Genomic DNA, 17,744 nt, shown 5'->3' with positions numbered 1-17,744 from the left:
GCTGCTGAGAGTCACTAACATCTGGGATGGCCAGATTTACGTGCAACTCCAGCACCCCCTGCCAAAATCGTATCTTGTATATAGAGAGTTTAAACCATTAGATGAATCAAATGTATTGGACTTAGAAGTACCAAAGCAATGCTCACAGTCTTTCTTGCATAAGGTAAGATCTTTATAGGTCACAGCATGTAAACCCTAACTATGGGTCAATAGCACAGACAATTATTATGACAATGAGGCTAAAAGGATTTAATATTGGACTTCTATTTGGACAAGTAGATCATCTGTTAAGACTATTAAAATAAAAAAACAGGAAACAGACCACAAAATTGACCAATTATGACCTCTTTTAGGAGTTGACCAGGAACAGAATATTTTACTGGTCAAACCTTCAAGTAGATAATCAAAGCACCCACATGGCCTTCAGATATCTTCTCACAAAACAGTCTCAAGGGATAGAATCATCATTATTTTTATACATTCCTGTATTTTGAGATTTCTCATTTTTGAGTACTTGAGTGTTTTATAGGGGTGAACATATGTATGTGGTTTTTCTTTATTTCTAGAACATGTAGGATTAAATTATATATCAATGGAAGTTATGGTGTTTGCTTACCTGAGGAGGGCTTTCCCATTTTCTTAAGAAGTCTTCTTTGGCTTTGGCTAGGAACTCTTTCACTGAAAGCACAAAATATTATGTTTAGTATGCTTCACTACAATAATAACTGTATGGAATTACTGTAAGGCTGGTTTAAAGGAGTGCCAGTAAACTTGTACTCTTCACACACTAAAAAAGCAAAATATCTACTGTAGCTCTAACAGCTTTCTAAAGCTTATAAATTACAGTATGTCTCAGCACAATACTATTAAAGTTTAAATCTAATCGGCCACACCACTGTACACGCAAGCAGCTTTAAGGTGATGCAGGTAACTCAGATGGACTGGAGACAGATTTTTAACATTTCCTGTTGGTATTTGGAGAGCAAACATGGTTCTTGCTCCAGTGCATCACTTCTGCTTAAAGGCTGTTTGCAAGCTGAAGAACTGAGTGCACAGCATTATTGCAAGCAGAGGCAAAACGCAGGGTTACAAAACTGTGCATTAGAGATGCCCACAGTCAAAGACTATTTTGAACTACTGATTTGCATTTCCAGTGATATCGTTCTACATGGCTGTGTAAAATGTGCACTAAAATATAATCATTCAAAATTACTTTTGCATCTTGTGACTGCCAGAATACATTCTTCTGTAAAATTCTGTTTCTAGAAAAAATGAACTGTAATCTCTGTTGAAAGATTCTGGTCTGGAGTCACCAGGAAAGGGGTAATGTTCCATCTTTCATGAGAAGTTTTGCCTAGCTGATGCTGTTTGCAGCAGCCACAGTGTGGTATGTGTGTCAGGTGGAGGACCCCTCCAGTAGGACTGAAGAATGTTTTCTACACTCATTTCACTTGAGCTTGCTCAAGAGCATTTCAAGTGAATTGAGTCAAAATGTTGCAAAGGATTGGATATGATGTTACTAACTTCTATCTATTTTTCTCTTTCCACTAATGAACAGCTGAGGTATAACCTGGGTTATATTTTACCTGTTGGGTAGCCTCTATTTTAAAGAGGCATATTTATATGTACACAAAGTGAGAGTTCCCTTTCCTTGTTAAGTCAAAAGTTTTATACTCCTCTCTCTATGACTTGTCCTGACTCACCTCCCCGCCCCCCACTTCCACATGAACACCACCATGATGTATTGAACTATTTTAAAAACCATTTCAAAAGTTATTTACTATTTGGAAACGGGGAGTGCAAAACAGTCAGCTGCTCAGGGAACAAATTTGTACCTCTCCCCCCAACACACTGGCATAGATAATGCTTTCCCCCTGCATGGAGACTGGCATGTGTGGTTTCTCTGGGCGTTTTCCCACAGAGCTTACCGCGGAGCGACGTCCCTCTTCACCACGCAGCGTCTGCACGGATTTCCCACCAACTGCTCCACATAACCAGGAAGAGCCGCGGCTTTTGCGTCGCTAACGTAAATTGGTTTTTAGCGGTTTACATCTGCGACGCAAAAGGTCCGGCACTTCCTGGTTCTGTGGAGCAGTTGGTGGGAAATCTGCGCAGACGCTGTGCGGTTAAGAGGGACGTCGCTCCGCGGTAAGCTCTGTGGGAAAACGCCCTCTGTTGCTGCAGCAGCTACTGATATATTGCAGCAGAAACAGGTGTTCCATGTGGCTGATTTCCCTATCCCAGTGGCATCTTTAAAAAAAGAGTAAATCTATAGACCCTTTCATTGTACAGATATGAGAGGGAATGCACATCTCTACAATGGAATGCACTACAGACTTACCTTTAAAAAGAAAAAAAAGTTGGGAATTCAGAGAACCCACTATATAGGCAGTGACAATATTCAATTGGTGAAGAAAAACAAAAAAGCTTTCTGGTGACAAAAAGGTATTTTTTTGTCAATGAATCCTCCAAAATTTTGGAATTTCCAAAATTGGGATCTGGTATCTTTAAAAAATACCAAAAAAAATTCAGATCCAGTAGACCCAAACAAAAAAAATACTTTTTTTTTTGCACGCCTTAGTTTCTACCTTTCTTGTGGTTAGGTCTGTGAGGATGCTGAGCAGAGCCTTGTTTACTATAGCACCCATACTGTAGAATGGTCTGCTTCAAAACATCGGCCTGGTGCTCTTGTTCCACAACTTCCACCCACTGTGAGCTAAAGCCTATTTCAAAAGGTACCTGTAGAAATTTGTTGACTGTATTACAATTGCTTCCAATGCTTCTGAATAATTTTATTGTATTATTGTACTAGTTTTTGAATAAGTTTTACTGATATGTTATCATCATCAACTTGAATGAAATGATAAGTTAAATGTATAATACATTAAAACAAATATGAATTTTCATTAAATGTCTCACTATAAACTGCTGCTTAACTGGTATCTGACTCAAGCATCAAATTGCAAATGTGCTTTTATTCAGAATGCAGCAAGAGTAAAGGACTGCTATATTATTAATTGGCAATGGGTGCTGGTTACCTGAAACATACCAAGCCCATTGTCTGTCTTCTTTGGGGCAGAGAGAGGACTCTGTAAAATCTGAAGACTTGTTTAATGCATTGAAACCCCATCACCACACTTTAATTACCCAGTGCACATTTTAATCATGCCTCAGTTTTGTAAATTTAGTTAATTTCCTTTTCGGAATTTTATAATATAGTCAATGACTTTGGGCTCTAATGAAAGAATGAGCATACCAAAAGTTTCTATAGGTTTCACCAAGGATTTGCAGGAACATTCACCCACACAGATGTGATGAAGAAAAGAGAAGAGAGAAAAAAGTTTTACACATTTTCCACAAGATGCACAAAGGAATTAAATTCAACCCAACTCCTTCTCACCCCTATGATGGATATAACATGCCCTCCCACATTTACACAATGCTCCAGGAAAAACAGATACAATGGAGACAAAACTCAAATTTCTAAAACAAGAATGTACAGACAAGAATTATAAAGTGCTTTATACTGAAAACATACAAAAGTCACCATGAAAAATAATTTCATTTAAAATGTAAAGGAACAGTTAAAAAAGCATACGCTATGTACAAAACCTCAGAAAAACTAGGAGCCATGGTGATTATACACACTCATTTAATAGAAATATTGCCCATTTAGTGGTGCGCTGGATGGCATTTTGAAATGTGAAATCCAACAAATCTCTATTAGTGTCAAGCAAGCTCATTTCTGGATCACATTTTACTATGTAGAGAGCCCAGTCATCAGCTCTCCAACTCTCCCCCATTATTTACAACCCAGAGGGCATGCAGCGAAAACATCTGGCCCTGGGATGTTTATACATAGGCTGGCAGTTGGTACCTCAAAGCTGTCTCCCCCCCCCCACCTTTCACACAGACAACCCTCATCTCTTCACAGAGAAGTGTGAGAAGGTTTTGATGTTTTCAATAGCCTAAGATTCCTTAGTAATAAAATATAGTTGCTCAGTAACCTTTGAACCCGTGACTCAAGTATGCATCTGTAATACAACCTCTGATTATATTCTATGTAGCAACTGTGTAACTGTTGGAACTCCATTATTCCCAAGGATTATGTCCGTGGTAAAGCTCCTGAGTTTCTTACAATAAACCTATCCTTTGATTCAAAACAAAAGGACTCTGTTATTGGGAAATATCGGCGCTTGACAATTAGTATGGGGTGATAGTAGCAGCTTGCTCAACCCAAGATGGCTTATCTGCTGCAACTCCTTATATCACTTATCAGACAAGCCATATTTTGAAGTGAACAGCTGTTTGCTGATTCAACAGTGCAAGTGATTGAAATGGAAGCTATTAGAACCCTTAGCTATTTGGGAAGATACCCCCTATGCCAGGGGTTTCCAATGCAGTGCCTATGGGTGCCATGGTACCTGCTGAAACCTTTCCAAGTGTCCACCAAGTTGTCATGACCCAGATGGGAGTGACACCTGATGCTGCCACCACTCTGGAATTAGGGTCCCTTGGGAAGGCTCAGAGTCCCCTCCCAAGCCCTTCAGATCCCTTGCTTTGGCCAAGAAAATAGGCGTGTATACCAGGCAGACTACCAAAGAACAACTAAAAGGTTTATTTTACACAGGGAAATCAATAAAGGGGAAGTGAACAGATAAGGTGCTTTAAAACTACAGTAACCTGGGTGAAGGAAAATAAAGTCCCTAACATGAGAAAACTTAACTCTTCCTACTCTGTTAGGCCCCAGGCCTCGGTCTGCTCACTCTCTCCCTCAGAATGAGGGACTTCTTCCTCAACAGTAGCCATCCTTCCTGCTTGGCCTCTCAGGAGGAAAGAACAGTGTCTGACTCAGAGAGTTTTTAAACAGTTCCCCTCAGAGCCTAGTTAGACGCTGATTGGCTGAAACCAGCACCAAACATTCTGGGAATTGTAGGCTGTCTCTTTCCACTGAGACATAAGCTTCACAGGCTCCCTAGGCCCACTAGGCCTCTGTCTCACTGCACAGCACAGATCATAACACAAGTGCTTTTAGAAAGTGGGCAGTGACAAGTGAGGCTTCTGCAAAGCAAAGTTTCTGACTGGTCATTGGAGATTTGATTGGCTGTGAATTTTTTTTTAAAATGCTGCTTTTGCAGTTGTCTCCACAGTACAAGGGATCTTCACTGTGTGACTGAAGGTAAGTTGCAGTAGTGATTTTGTGGTTGCACCTCCTGCAGCAGCCATTTGTGGCTGTGACCATCACACTATGTCAGGTTTCCAAAGATACCCATAGGCTCAAAAAGGCTGGAGGCCTTTTTGAGGTTTCCTGCATCATGACCCTGAACTTTGTTACAACATTCCATCATAAAATATGTTGCCTACAACAGAAATATTTTAAAGTTCTACCAGAAAATGTGAAACACTTCATAAGATATTACATAAAATAGATAAAACCAGTTGACAAGATCCAGATAACTTCCTGGATAGCTGAAGCGGCAGTTTCAAAGACTGCTTTTTCCCCTAACTGCTCTGAATATAATGCAATATATTCAACTATTAATAAATTTCAAGTAAAAGCAAGTATGAAATATGCCAAATACAAGGCAAATCAAGTGATTATGGGGCAGGGGGGAAAGATGTAATGTGTTTTTCTATGCTACTCAACTAAAAGCATAAGGTGTTTTGTAAAGTCAGTAGAAATTCATGCTCGAATAATACGAGTATATATTTCCACAGTGTCTTATGAACCACACATTTCCCACCTGTTTTAAAAGAACCAACCACACTTTTTATACACATGCTGTGTTATAAAGGTGTTAAAAAAGCACAGTAATACTTCAAGATTTGGCACCTCTAGGACACTAGGTTATGTGACAACAGCATGAGCCAGTTTAGCAGACCCAAGGAAAAAAAGAAAAGATGCAGATGGTACTAGAGTCAGAAGGACAATGGTAACATGTTTGTGTAAGTCCCTAAATAACTCATTCACAAATAATTGGTTTTTTAAAAAAAAAATGTAGATGGTACCTTATTCACATCAGCACTTGTAAGCATAGCTGGCAAATATTGAAGAAGTGATTTAATGCACACACAGATTATGACTTAATACTAAAGGTTTCTGGAAAGATATTTTACACTTCCCCATAAATTACACATTCATTCATCCTGTATCTAGCCTCTATATTAATTATTACAGATACATTCTGTATCTAGCCTCTATATTACATTATTACAATTATTACAAAGTCAGTCCATCTTAAACTGCGTAATTTGCAGTGGGTTCTGGGGAGGGGGGGGACTCAGGGAGCCAACTGGCCTTTGTGTCAGCATATGTCTGAGATATGCCAACAGGGCCCCAGTGCAGCTCCACCACCTGTGAGCACCAGTTGGCACCCACGGCAACCGCCCATTGGCACAACTAAGGCACAGGCCCCTGCACCAACATGGTTGTGGGTGGTTTGGAGGACACGTCCAGAGTTAGTTGGCTCTCTGAGCCCTTTTAGTCTGGAAACACCCCCTGCCAGAGGCAGAAACTTATGCCAACAAAAAGCATGGCATGGCACATGGGTGCCAATTCAGCTCAAGTAGTTCTCCCACTGCTGCAGCCTCACCAATTAGACTTGGAGGAGCTCAGGATGCTGACTACAGGCTCAGCCAATCACCTCCCTCCCCGGGGTAGCCAAGCTCCCTCTCCAGCACCCAACTGCTGAACTTAATTCATTCAGTCAATTCTAGGCAGATTATTCTTAAGGACAGTGTCAGCATGCCAACAATTGATGAGCAGAGTCCTCCCTGCACATAACTCATGGTTTAAGGGGAAAAAACAGAGTAAACTGATGAATCTAAAATCCCCATTTGCTCTGGTAAATGCTACTTTCTACTTGTTATTTAGAATGCCCTTTATCATACTACAGTTTAATTTCCATGTGAGAACTATAATAAAAATCACAAGATCATGAAATCAAAGCATCCTGACATGGAATAAAACTGGAACTGCAGCAGATGTACTACTTTTTCCTTTAAAAAGTATCCAATTCTGATACTGCTACCTAGCAAGCACCGCTGTGTTCATAATCAAGCCCTGTGTAAAATAAGACTTTGGAGGCTTTTCCTCTCATCGATTCTTTGCTTCATGATGGGTTTATGGGGGCTCTGTGATGGTGCAGCCTCATTTGGAGTACTGTGTACAGTTCTGGTCACCGCACCTCAAAAAATATAGCATTGAAAAAAGTGCAGAAAAGGGCAACTAGAATGATTAAAGGGTTGGAACACTTTCCCTATGAAGGAAGGTTGAAACACTTGGGGCTCTATAGCTTGAAGAAACGTCAAGTGAGGGGTGACATGATAGAGATTTACAAGATTATGCATGGGATACAGAAGATAGAGAAAGAAGTACTTTTCTCCCTTTCTCACAATATGAAAACTCGTCAACATTCAATGAAATTGCTGAGCAGTTGGGTTAGAACTGATAAAAGGAAGTACTTCTTCACCCAAACGGTGATTAACACATGGAATTCATTGCCACAAGTGGTGGTGACAGCTGCCAGCATAGACAGCTTCAAGAGGGAACTGGATAAACATATGGAGCAGAGGTCCATCAGTGGCTATTAGCCACAGCATATTGATGGAACTTTGGGGCAGTGATGCTCTGTATTCTTGGTGCTTGGGGGGGGGGCAACAGTGAGAGGGGTTCTTGTGTCCTTGTCCCAGTGGTGGATCTCCTGAAGGCACCTGATTTTTTGGCCACCGTATGACACACTGTTGGACTGGATGGGCCATTGGTCTGATCCAACACGGCTTCTCTTATGTTCTTATGTTCACTCAGCTACATCACAGACCATGGCAGAAAATGTAACCCGCAAATCTGGGCAGATCTTAAGAGAGGACATACCTCCTTTAATATTACCATTCAGCAACCAAACTAGAAGTATCTCTGTCTCATTTTTACTAGTTTCAACTCCTTTTTACAAAAAATCCTTTCTACATCTTCATGGGGGTTTTTGGGTGTGAGTGTGGAGACCCGACATTATGAAGATGATAAGCTACTATCTGCAGTAGCTTATGATAGCTGAAACACTATCTTTGCTATTAACTAAAATACTGAGATTATCTATGGATACATATCAGGAGAGACAGTCCTTCAAATATGTGTGCCTCAAGAGGAGCAAGTCTTTAAATACAAAAATCAGAATCCTAAAGTGGATTCCTTGCTACTAGCCTGGCTTTCCTTCGCAGCCCACCGTCTGGTAAGGATTTCAGTTTGTATACCCAGTGGCAACTGATAACGTTTTTGTTAGCAGGCAAATTAGTCAAAGTAAACACTCCATTTTCAGTAAGAGAATTATGTTCTGCTTGCATGGCAGTTTGCCAAGCTTGCCTCTCTGTCTCAGGCAAAGTTAACACTTCCTGGTAACTCTTTGGCTCTCTTACATATACATGATTTACAGTAGCGGTATCAAACCCAAATCTGACTGGAGGTATACCCTTTGTACTTCTAGTAGACACTCTAGGCACCTTTTGCTCACTTTGTTCACTCTCAGAGGATTGTTGCCTAGGAGACACTATCTCTTGTTTTACACTTGGCGAAGTTTCCTCTGATAAGGGGAGTATGACCTGAGAAGGCGATTCATTAGCATGCACTCTGTGCCAATTCTGGTCTTCACAAAAATTGGCAGACCTGCTAAAGCTCAGTGTTTTATGTTCATTTGCAAACCTGTATGCCTTCATTCCTGTCTGATAGCCTAGAAATATAAGTTTTTTGGAGCGAGCACCCCCTTTGGTGTAAAGGAACATTCACCCAGGCCTTGGTGCCAAAAATTCTTAAATGTCCCAAACTGGGCTTTTTGTTGTACAACACCTTATAAGCGTTATCTATGGACCTAGTCCAAATTCTGTTGCTTATATAGCATGCAGCCTTCCACGCTTCAGCCCAGTAAGTGATAAACCAGCATCAGCAAGCATAGACTGCATCATAGCTTGCAAAACTCCCCCCTTTCTTTCAGCCACACCATTCTCCTGCGGTGTTGACACATTTGCCACTCTATGAGTTATACCTTGTGCTTGCAACCATTTGTTAAATTCAGAAGACATGAATTCACTTTCCATGTCAATCTGCAAAGCACATAACTCACCCAATTGTTTCTGTACCTTGCGTGCTCAATATTTTACTGTTGTGAACACCTCAGACTTCTTTTTGAGCGCATACACCCATGAGATTCTGGAAAAATCATCAACTAAGATTAGGGCAAACCTCTTATTAGAGTGGCTTTTGGGGTAAGGTCCTATTACATCTGCATGTATTAAAGCCAACGGTTTAGCAGACACTCTATCACTTTTCCTGGCAACCGGGAATGCTTTTGATTTTGTGCATTTGCACACTTCACAATCAAGGAACTGTTTACATTCTTTCACTCCCTCATGCCCCACAATAGCAAATGTTTGCTTATAGTGTTAAAACTGGCGTGCCCCAGCCTTCGATGGAGCAAATGCACACAATTATCATGAGGTTTGTTATTAGTTACCATCTGTGCTCCCACAGATAAATTGTCTATAGCATAGACATTGTTTTGCAACCTTCCCACCGCAAGCACCCAGCCACCCTTCATTATTTTGCACGAGTTGCTGGCAAAAGTCATGGTAAAACCAGCTTTGTCCAAAGCAAGCACACTTAGTAAATTGTTTTCCAGAGCATGAACACACAGCACGTCTTTAAAAGTGTGTTAAGTGTGGAATGTGACACTTCCCTGACATCGTACAGCAGAGTTCCTGCCATCAGCAAGACTCACATGTTGTAATGTTGAGGAATGAATGTCATGAAGCAGGTATTCACCTCTGCAAAAGTTCTGAGACACTCCTGAGTCTAAAAATCCATGTGCCATGTGCAGCAGCCACATCTGTGACCACCAATGTGGCCTTCTGGCTATGTGAAGAGTTGTGAGGCAGTCCTCCAGGTTTGCCTCTCTTTAGAGCAACTTGAGGTGCCTCTCCATGCTTTTTACTCCTTGCTTGGCCAGTCTCGCAGCTGGCCCCTTTTGCATCCTCCACTTTGGAACGCTGCCACGTCTCTGAGGAACGCAACTCCCTCTGCCTGTTTTCTTCCTCCAGCAGGTGTCCAGTGATGCAGGCCAAGGTTAATTTCTTCACTTATGTTGATTCTAGCGAAGTTATCAACATATTATAATCCACAGACAGGGAACTGAGTACAAGTTTTGCCACGCAGCTCCAGTTGCTGAAAGCATTCAGCCAAAGTGTTTAAATAAGCCCTCACAGACTCCCCCGTCTCATTATAGTCCGATACATGCGACGGGTAATTGCTATCAGAGACCCAGCTGTGCTCTGCACGTATACAGCCTTCAGACTGTCCCACGCTTGTTTAGCCTTCGGCTTACCAGATACGTGCACAAGCTGGTCATCTGCCACACTCAAAACAATGGTCGCAAGAGCTTTTTCATCCCTGAAGTTGTCTCCAGCAGCTGAAGGGTCTGGGGGAGCGTCGACATACAGCCACAGACCTTCACATTTAAGATACTGTTCCATACAAAGAGCCCATACATTATAATTAGTAGAAGTGAGCTTCACCACCAGCAGAGCAGTCGGTGCCAGACCCATGCTGTCATCTCCGTCAGGTAGCTGGTCCTCAGAATCACTCCCATCGTCTGTGCTGTTCTCAGGAGCCTGGCTGAGCACGTCTTCCTCCTCAGCTCCAGAAGTGGCAGCTGCGGACATCTACTCAGTCACAGGTCACCACAGCAGTTCAGCCTCATTCAGAACCACCAGAGCATGGTGCAGCAGAAGCATGTTGGGCCCATAACCCTGTTGGTGTATTTGCTGGTATGCTCTGGATTTGTGAGGCTTAAGAATAGACAGAACACTGACTTGTGCTAACTATTTACAATTTACAGATATACAAGTTATAGTTGGTCTGATATACACTCAACAAAGTGCTTCGCCAGACACCATGTCTGAGAGCAGAGGATACACTGTACAGACTCTTCCCAGTTATATACAAATAGCTATATACAAGCACTAATCAGCACACAGTGCTGAGTCATTCTGCATAAGCACAAGTACTCTGGACAGAACCGGTATGCACCTGTTAAGGGAAGCTGTCAGAAACTGTCACAGATCACAAACTGTCATTTGCATTAGACTCCAGCCTGAAGTCTTACTAGCAAGCATATGCTGACCCACCTACCCCTCAATTAACCCCCCCCACCATGGGGGAGCAGGGATGGGGTGTGGGGGCAGCCTGGGGCAGCAAAATATCCAGCATCCCATTGGTCTGTGGAAAAATGGTCTTTCATAAAACCGGTCCCTGGTGCCAAAAAGGTTTGGGGCTACTGGTCTAGACTATTGTGTTCCGTTAGTTTTCATAAACTGCTCTTGTATGTCACTTCTGCATCATTTAAAACGTTATGTTTAAATGCTTATGCTTTAATCCTGCTCTGTTTCAGATTTCTGCAATCCAAACCCTTTTGCACTGCTTATTGGATGCCTCAATCTGTTGACTGTATTTGACTTACACTATGTAATCCATTTCCAATCTCAGTGAGAAATAACGTAAATATATCAACTGAAACTTCCCAGTCTTCTTCAAAGGTGGTGCTGCATAGAGCATACAGAATTAATCTAGCACTGAAATTACAAAAGCATGTCTTAATATGGCCAGATCAGCAATGCTCAAGAAGGATACCAGCCTCCAGGTGGGACCTGGGGAACCCCCAGAATTACAGTTCATCCCCAGACTAGAGATCTGTTACCCTGGAGAAAATGGCAGCTTTGGAGGGTGGAATCTATGGCATTATACCCAAGTTCCTGTACTCCTCAGGCTCTATCTCCTAATTTCCAGGTGTTACTCAACCTGAACTTGGCAATCCTACGCTCTCATCTCTTACTGGTGGCCAGGTGAGACCTGGCAACCCTAGCTGAGAGAAAAGAATAGATTCCTTACAACCATATTGATCTGATTTTGAAGCAAAACAGTGTCTAATAATCTTTCTAAACTCTTTGTAGAGTTAGTACATTAAGCACCATGCCATCTAAAGTGAACTTCAGAACTTCTATCTTACCTGGATTCAGTTTTGGCTTGTTACACTTTAGCCAACTGACTATGGCTGGTGGCACACTGCTACTTCTGCTATCTTATTTAAAGAAATAGAGAGCCAGGTACTATCAGTTTACTGACACCACCAAACCCAAAGATGCAGATAATCTCACTTAAAAGGTTTATAAATTGATAAGCCTTGTTGAACATCACACAACAGGTTCCACAGGTTCAGATTTGCTCATGGCTTCCTGAGTTCGCTCAGACCAAAACGATGACAAACCACTTTAATGTAATATTGTTTAAGCCCACTGTGAACTCATCTCAATAGACAGATCCACTCTGTGAAAATGAAAAGAAAGTTCCTTTATCCAGCTCCAAAAGGATCCCACCATAGCAAGTTAGCAACTTGCAGTTTCCCTCTCAAAGCCAGTTCTGATCAAAAAGGGACAAAGGCAGAAGAGTTATCCAGGCAACCCAAAAATTGCTTTACCCTTCTTCCTTGAATTGCTTTAATCAAAAATGGAAAAAAATTGACCTGTCTATTATTATTCATGGCCACTTTATCAGGATATGACTTTTCTCACAAATTTAAAAAATCATTCAGAGACCATCACCACCTCATAGAGAAGAATTAACAATGTTAAAAGGCAGCACCTTTACTTTATCCCAAGACTTAGAAGTGGAACAGGCAGCTCCCAAGACCCTATTCAACAGTACTTGGAAAAACAATACAGTGACTAATCCACTTCTTCCTCTTAAGTAAACCAGAATCTTAAGGATCCCTAGAGGAATCTGGAAGAGATTCTGTCAACTGACTTCAAGAGCTTGCCACTCAGGCCTTTTGAATAATAACTGTAGAACCCTCATGGAAAGTTCTGAAAATCCCTAAGAGCATTCTGGAAGCCAAAGTGATCCATTAGTTTTCAGAACTGCCTTTACAGGAAGATGGTGTTATGACCAACCAGACCTTGTCTCGAACACCCTGAACTTTTCTTGCTTCTAGGGAATGAAAGATGCCTCACAATATGCACACACACAGTAAACATGCATCCAGGTGCTTCAGCCAGTTGTGCCTCTGGAATACATGCTTTCTAATACATGAAAGTATGTGAAGTGTAGCAGTAGAAGCAGTAACATGAGGTGTCTCAGAATAATCAGCATATGCTTCTACCCCACCCACGCTGTTTTCTATTTAAGGCTCAGGTTTAAAAAAAAATCAGGGAAATTTACTTCTCCAAGTATTCTAAGACTTCATGGACCATAGATACAAAGCTCTAAGGAAGATAAATTGCTGAAGGAGAGAAAAACAATAACTAGCTGGTTAGGTTCTGGCAAGCTTTTCAACAGCAAAGAAATTCGATTACAGGATTTATGACTTAACACTTAAAAAAAGCAATTGTAAAAATTGATGGATGGATGTTTGACAAGACCCAAAAAGAGATATGTTTGGGGGGGGGGGGGTCACAACATGTCATAAATATTGTAATTCCCCCAATTTTCTATGTGTTTCTATAACTATGCAGATAAAATGCTTTAATAATCAAGAAAGTCCTAGAAACAAGACTAAGCACAAAACTGGCATCAATTGCATCTGAACAGGGTCTTTTCTGGTCAGACAAGAACTGTGTGTTTAGTTTATTTATCTACAAACACTATGCAGTCATCAGCTTTTTATTTATACGCATGGTGGTACCACACCTATAGTTATGTTTCCATGACACTTTCTAACTTGGACTTTCAATAGTAAAATTTAACCTTTGGGCTTCACCCCCCTACACATTACAACTAAGGTATTTCACAACTAAAATCAGCAAGACCCACAAAATGTGCACATCCATGTAAGAACGTATTGTTGAACAGAACAGCCAAGCTAACCACAGCAACAAATTTAGAGGCCACATTATCTGATAATATAGTTTGGTCTATGAACACAAACTCTGATGTGACATGTTTGCAAAATTTTATATGTGCACTCTTTTAGGCAAAAGCGTTTAGAAAACACAGGACTATGGTCACTATGTGCAAGTTTTACAGCTTGGGAACAGATGCAAGTTGGGGGAGCGGAATGGAGAAGAGGGCAGCAGAAAATACTAAATATGAAAGCACTTTTTAACACAAAGACTTTCCACAGCTACTAGATATGTGACCATGAATATCAGTTAACAGATAAACACCACCATACAATGCAGATGGGGCTGTCAATATTATCCTGATGAGAGAAAGTGAAATCTGTACTTACAAATAAGGCATTAATTTGGTTGCTGAGGGTAAAAAGTTCAGAAATCTCAAATCATTGCATATGAAGTTTCAACTAAATCCTTTTGGGAAACTAGTTTGCATGAATGGCAAAAAAAACTTTTCTTGCTAATATCCAGTCTTTTGTTGGTCTAGATTAGTTTTAACCACTATGTTCCCATTGCACTGTATGCTTTTCCATACATGTTTTATAAAAGTTCATACTAGAACTATTCAAACAATTCATTTCTGTGTTTATAACTTTAATATAACTGAAGAGTTTATGACTTACAAAATGCCACTAAAATACACAAACAAGAAAACAATGTATGTGGAGAGCAAAAAGCAGACTATATCGTTCTGTCTTTGTAATCATCTTATAACACGTGTACATATGCAGAAGTACACAAATTAGCCAAATTACACACTCCTACATATGGATCTCAGACACCTTCATCCCCACATTATAGTCATCTTTACTCCTTTAATTTTGTTTTAAAAAAGAATTCTGGAACTGTCATACCCGTGCCACAGCCAAAGTGAACCTATAACACGAATATACGATGAGTTAATATGAAAATCACCTCAACACAAAAATATCATGTGTGCATCTACAATGCTTCAACAGCCTCAAATAATAGAACAAAGTAGGAGTCCAGTAGCATCTTGAGGGAAATGCAGATCCAACATCACCAGTGTGTGGGAGGGAACGATGCTAGATGCTCACACATATATTCTATGAAACATTATGGCTCTACAGTAGTAGGATATGGAGAGATACAGTGTGCATGTTTTCAATAAACCCTATGAGTGGGAATACAATCCTAAACTGAGTTACACTCTTCTAAATCCACTGAAATCAACGGTCTTCGAAGGGTGCAACTCTAGTTAGGATTGCAGCTTCATATTTTCTGCAGGATGATACCACACGGGCAGTTGAAAAACAGGAATTGTCTCCAGAAGAATATTCATTGGTTTACAACTTCTTGTACACTAAGCACACGAGTACGAAATAAGGAACTATGGATGCTAGCCAGATGCTGAATAGTCACAGCCTACCCCCTTCAGCCCAGTCCAAAGAACTGGCCACTATACTCACTCAGAGTCAGGGTAGACAGCTGACCAAGGTACCATTTGATTCAGGCTATCCCTCTCAAAAATGATAGTTTTATTAGAACCAAATGATACTATCCACTCTAAATTAATGCAGCCCTAGATCCAGTACAGTATCCTATTGTACATGAAGATACATATGCTGGATCAGGTCATAACTTGCTTCTGCAGACTGATTAACCACAACACCAAAAGTAAACTACTCAAAAGGTGATGATGACAACATTATTTCATTAAGTGGGGGTGGGGGGAGACACCCAAAAGCACAGTATATTTCTTGCTACCTAGTCTTTTGTAAAATTCATGGGAAAAATAGTCAGGATAAACCTACCAGCTTACAATCCTTAAGAGTAAGATTTTTATACTCTATTTGAGCTGATGCATATACAGTTACAATGAATAAAACAGGCAGCTATCCAGATCAGATTCCTTTCGTGCATGTGCTCTGCCTTGCCAAAATACTGAGAGTTTTTTATTTAAAACATTTCTATCCCACCTTATCTCCTCACACTCAAGGTAGAAACATTTCAGCAACCAAGTTTCAAGGCCATAAACGTGAGGATCACACCTCATGGTTCTTCTATGACAACAGGACTGGAACATTAGCAAGACATTGTTTTAGTAATAATTCTTAAAAATGATAGCCCTGCAAAACTCTTTAATTTCTACTATCTTCTGTTCTCAGCTTGCCTTTTATGGAATAGCTACCAAATACTATCTGAATTACTTAAATTCTAGAATGTGCTTTGCTCTTTAGATTACATTTTAACACTACTGAAGTATTCAGCTTTCCTGTAAGGTATACTTGATTTTGAGATAATATATTTTGCAAGCTGGAATAGAATAACAAAATTCGGTTTGGCAAGCTGATCACAGCATCTGCCCTATTGCCTCACCAGATCTGTTTTAAATGCACCTTAATTTAAAGATGAGTCCTGAGACACAAACAAGATGCTTTCCTTCACCATAAATTGGAGTGAGGTGGTTAGTTTCTCTGGCATATCTTTTATAATCAGAGAACAAGATTCACCATTCACACACCATGAAGCAAATGTGTGATTGACCACCATTTGCAGAAAGTGATAAAACACCGTTTATGAAAGAAACCAAGAAGCTAACTAAAATAAAATTTAGAATATTTACACAATTTTTATTTATACAACTTCAATAATATAAAACAGAATACGATAAAAAAGCATTAGCTCCACTATACATTTTTGTTCTATTAAAAACTGCCATGGTGGGAAATGCTGCATTATAATACTTAAAAGACTAAATCATCATTTACTATAATTTAGAATTGTAATTCATTACAATTTACTATGTAACTCCATGATAACTGCATTATGAAACAAACACACACACACAACCCACCCTCATTGTCAATTTGTGGTATGACTATAATTTTGTAGATTATCATTTAAATGAACAGTCAGCTGAACTCTTGATTAAAAACCTGTAACATTAACAATAATGAAAATGACTTACCATTCATGTTGAAAGTCTAGTTTTTGGAAACATGTTGCTAGTAATATTTGTCCAATAAAGGGATTATTTAATCTCTAGAGTAGAAGCATTGTTTCTATAAATACAGCCACTAGAAGACAAGCAAATCCAGGAGCTTCATTCAGGCAGTTTGAGAAGTATCCAATACGAATGCCAGCAGTGAACAGCAGATCAATATTCAGGACCTGAATAGTGATGCTCATTAATGACTTGTTTTTGAGCTTTCATTACCTATACACATTTTTTTAAAAACTCAAAATGGCAGAGAAACACGCACGCATGCCAGGATGTTTTAAGATGTTCTCAATTATATCAAGCACTGCTTGTTTCCATAGCAACCTTAGAGGAGAATTATCGGTTCACTCGTACTCAACCAGCAGATTTTCCTAAAGCTTTAAAATTGTTCCATGTATACAACATCTCTCCCTAGTACCCACATTTTATATAAAAAAAAATTCTGATTCAGTATTTCTTGTCATGCACACAACTTGGAATTTTTTGGCAGAAGCTTCAAAACGTATCAAATGTTTATAGCAAATACTTCTAGAGCACAACTTTTGTCCATTATAAATGTTTCACTACAATGTCAACTAAACATGCTTAGTATATTTGATGATGTATTACTACCCATTTTATAGAAGCGGCAAAAATAAAATAATTTAATGTATAGTGTTTGGTGCTTTTCACATTGGTAACATTGTAAAATATGGCTCTAGCTACTACCAGTTCAATTTCCACTTGATTATCCCTGATGGTGTCGCCTAATATGCTAATGAGTGTGTGACCTAATATGCTAATATTAGGGGATGTGGTCTAATATGCTAATGAGCTCCTGCTGAGCTCATTAGCATATTAGGTATTA

The 17,744-nt window shown here is 40.0% G+C and overlaps 1 protein-coding gene across 3 annotated transcripts in view; it reads right to left on the bottom strand.

The window, feature by feature from the left end:
* PRKACB (protein kinase cAMP-activated catalytic subunit beta) overlaps positions 1-17,744 on the bottom strand; it is a 97,663-nt gene that overhangs the window by 40,087 nt on the left and 39,832 nt on the right. For 2 of the 3 annotated variants that reach the window (XM_060232113.1, XM_060232112.1), the window contains exon 2: positions 617-678. In XM_060232113.1, coding sequence (XP_060088096.1) covers positions 617-678 — 62 coding nt within the window. Of the gene's footprint in view, positions 1-616; positions 679-16,864; positions 17,141-17,744 lie in introns of those variants that run through there. The other variant, XM_060232114.1, reaches the window with a different exon arrangement.

The sequence above is a fragment of the Heteronotia binoei genome, chromosome 2, assembly GCF_032191835.1.
Source record: "Heteronotia binoei isolate CCM8104 ecotype False Entrance Well chromosome 2, APGP_CSIRO_Hbin_v1, whole genome shotgun sequence".
Classification (NCBI taxonomy): Eukaryota; Metazoa; Chordata; class Lepidosauria; order Squamata; family Gekkonidae; genus Heteronotia; species Heteronotia binoei.
Note: the sequence above shows the minus strand (reverse complement) of the source record. Positions and strands in the feature narration are given on the sequence as shown.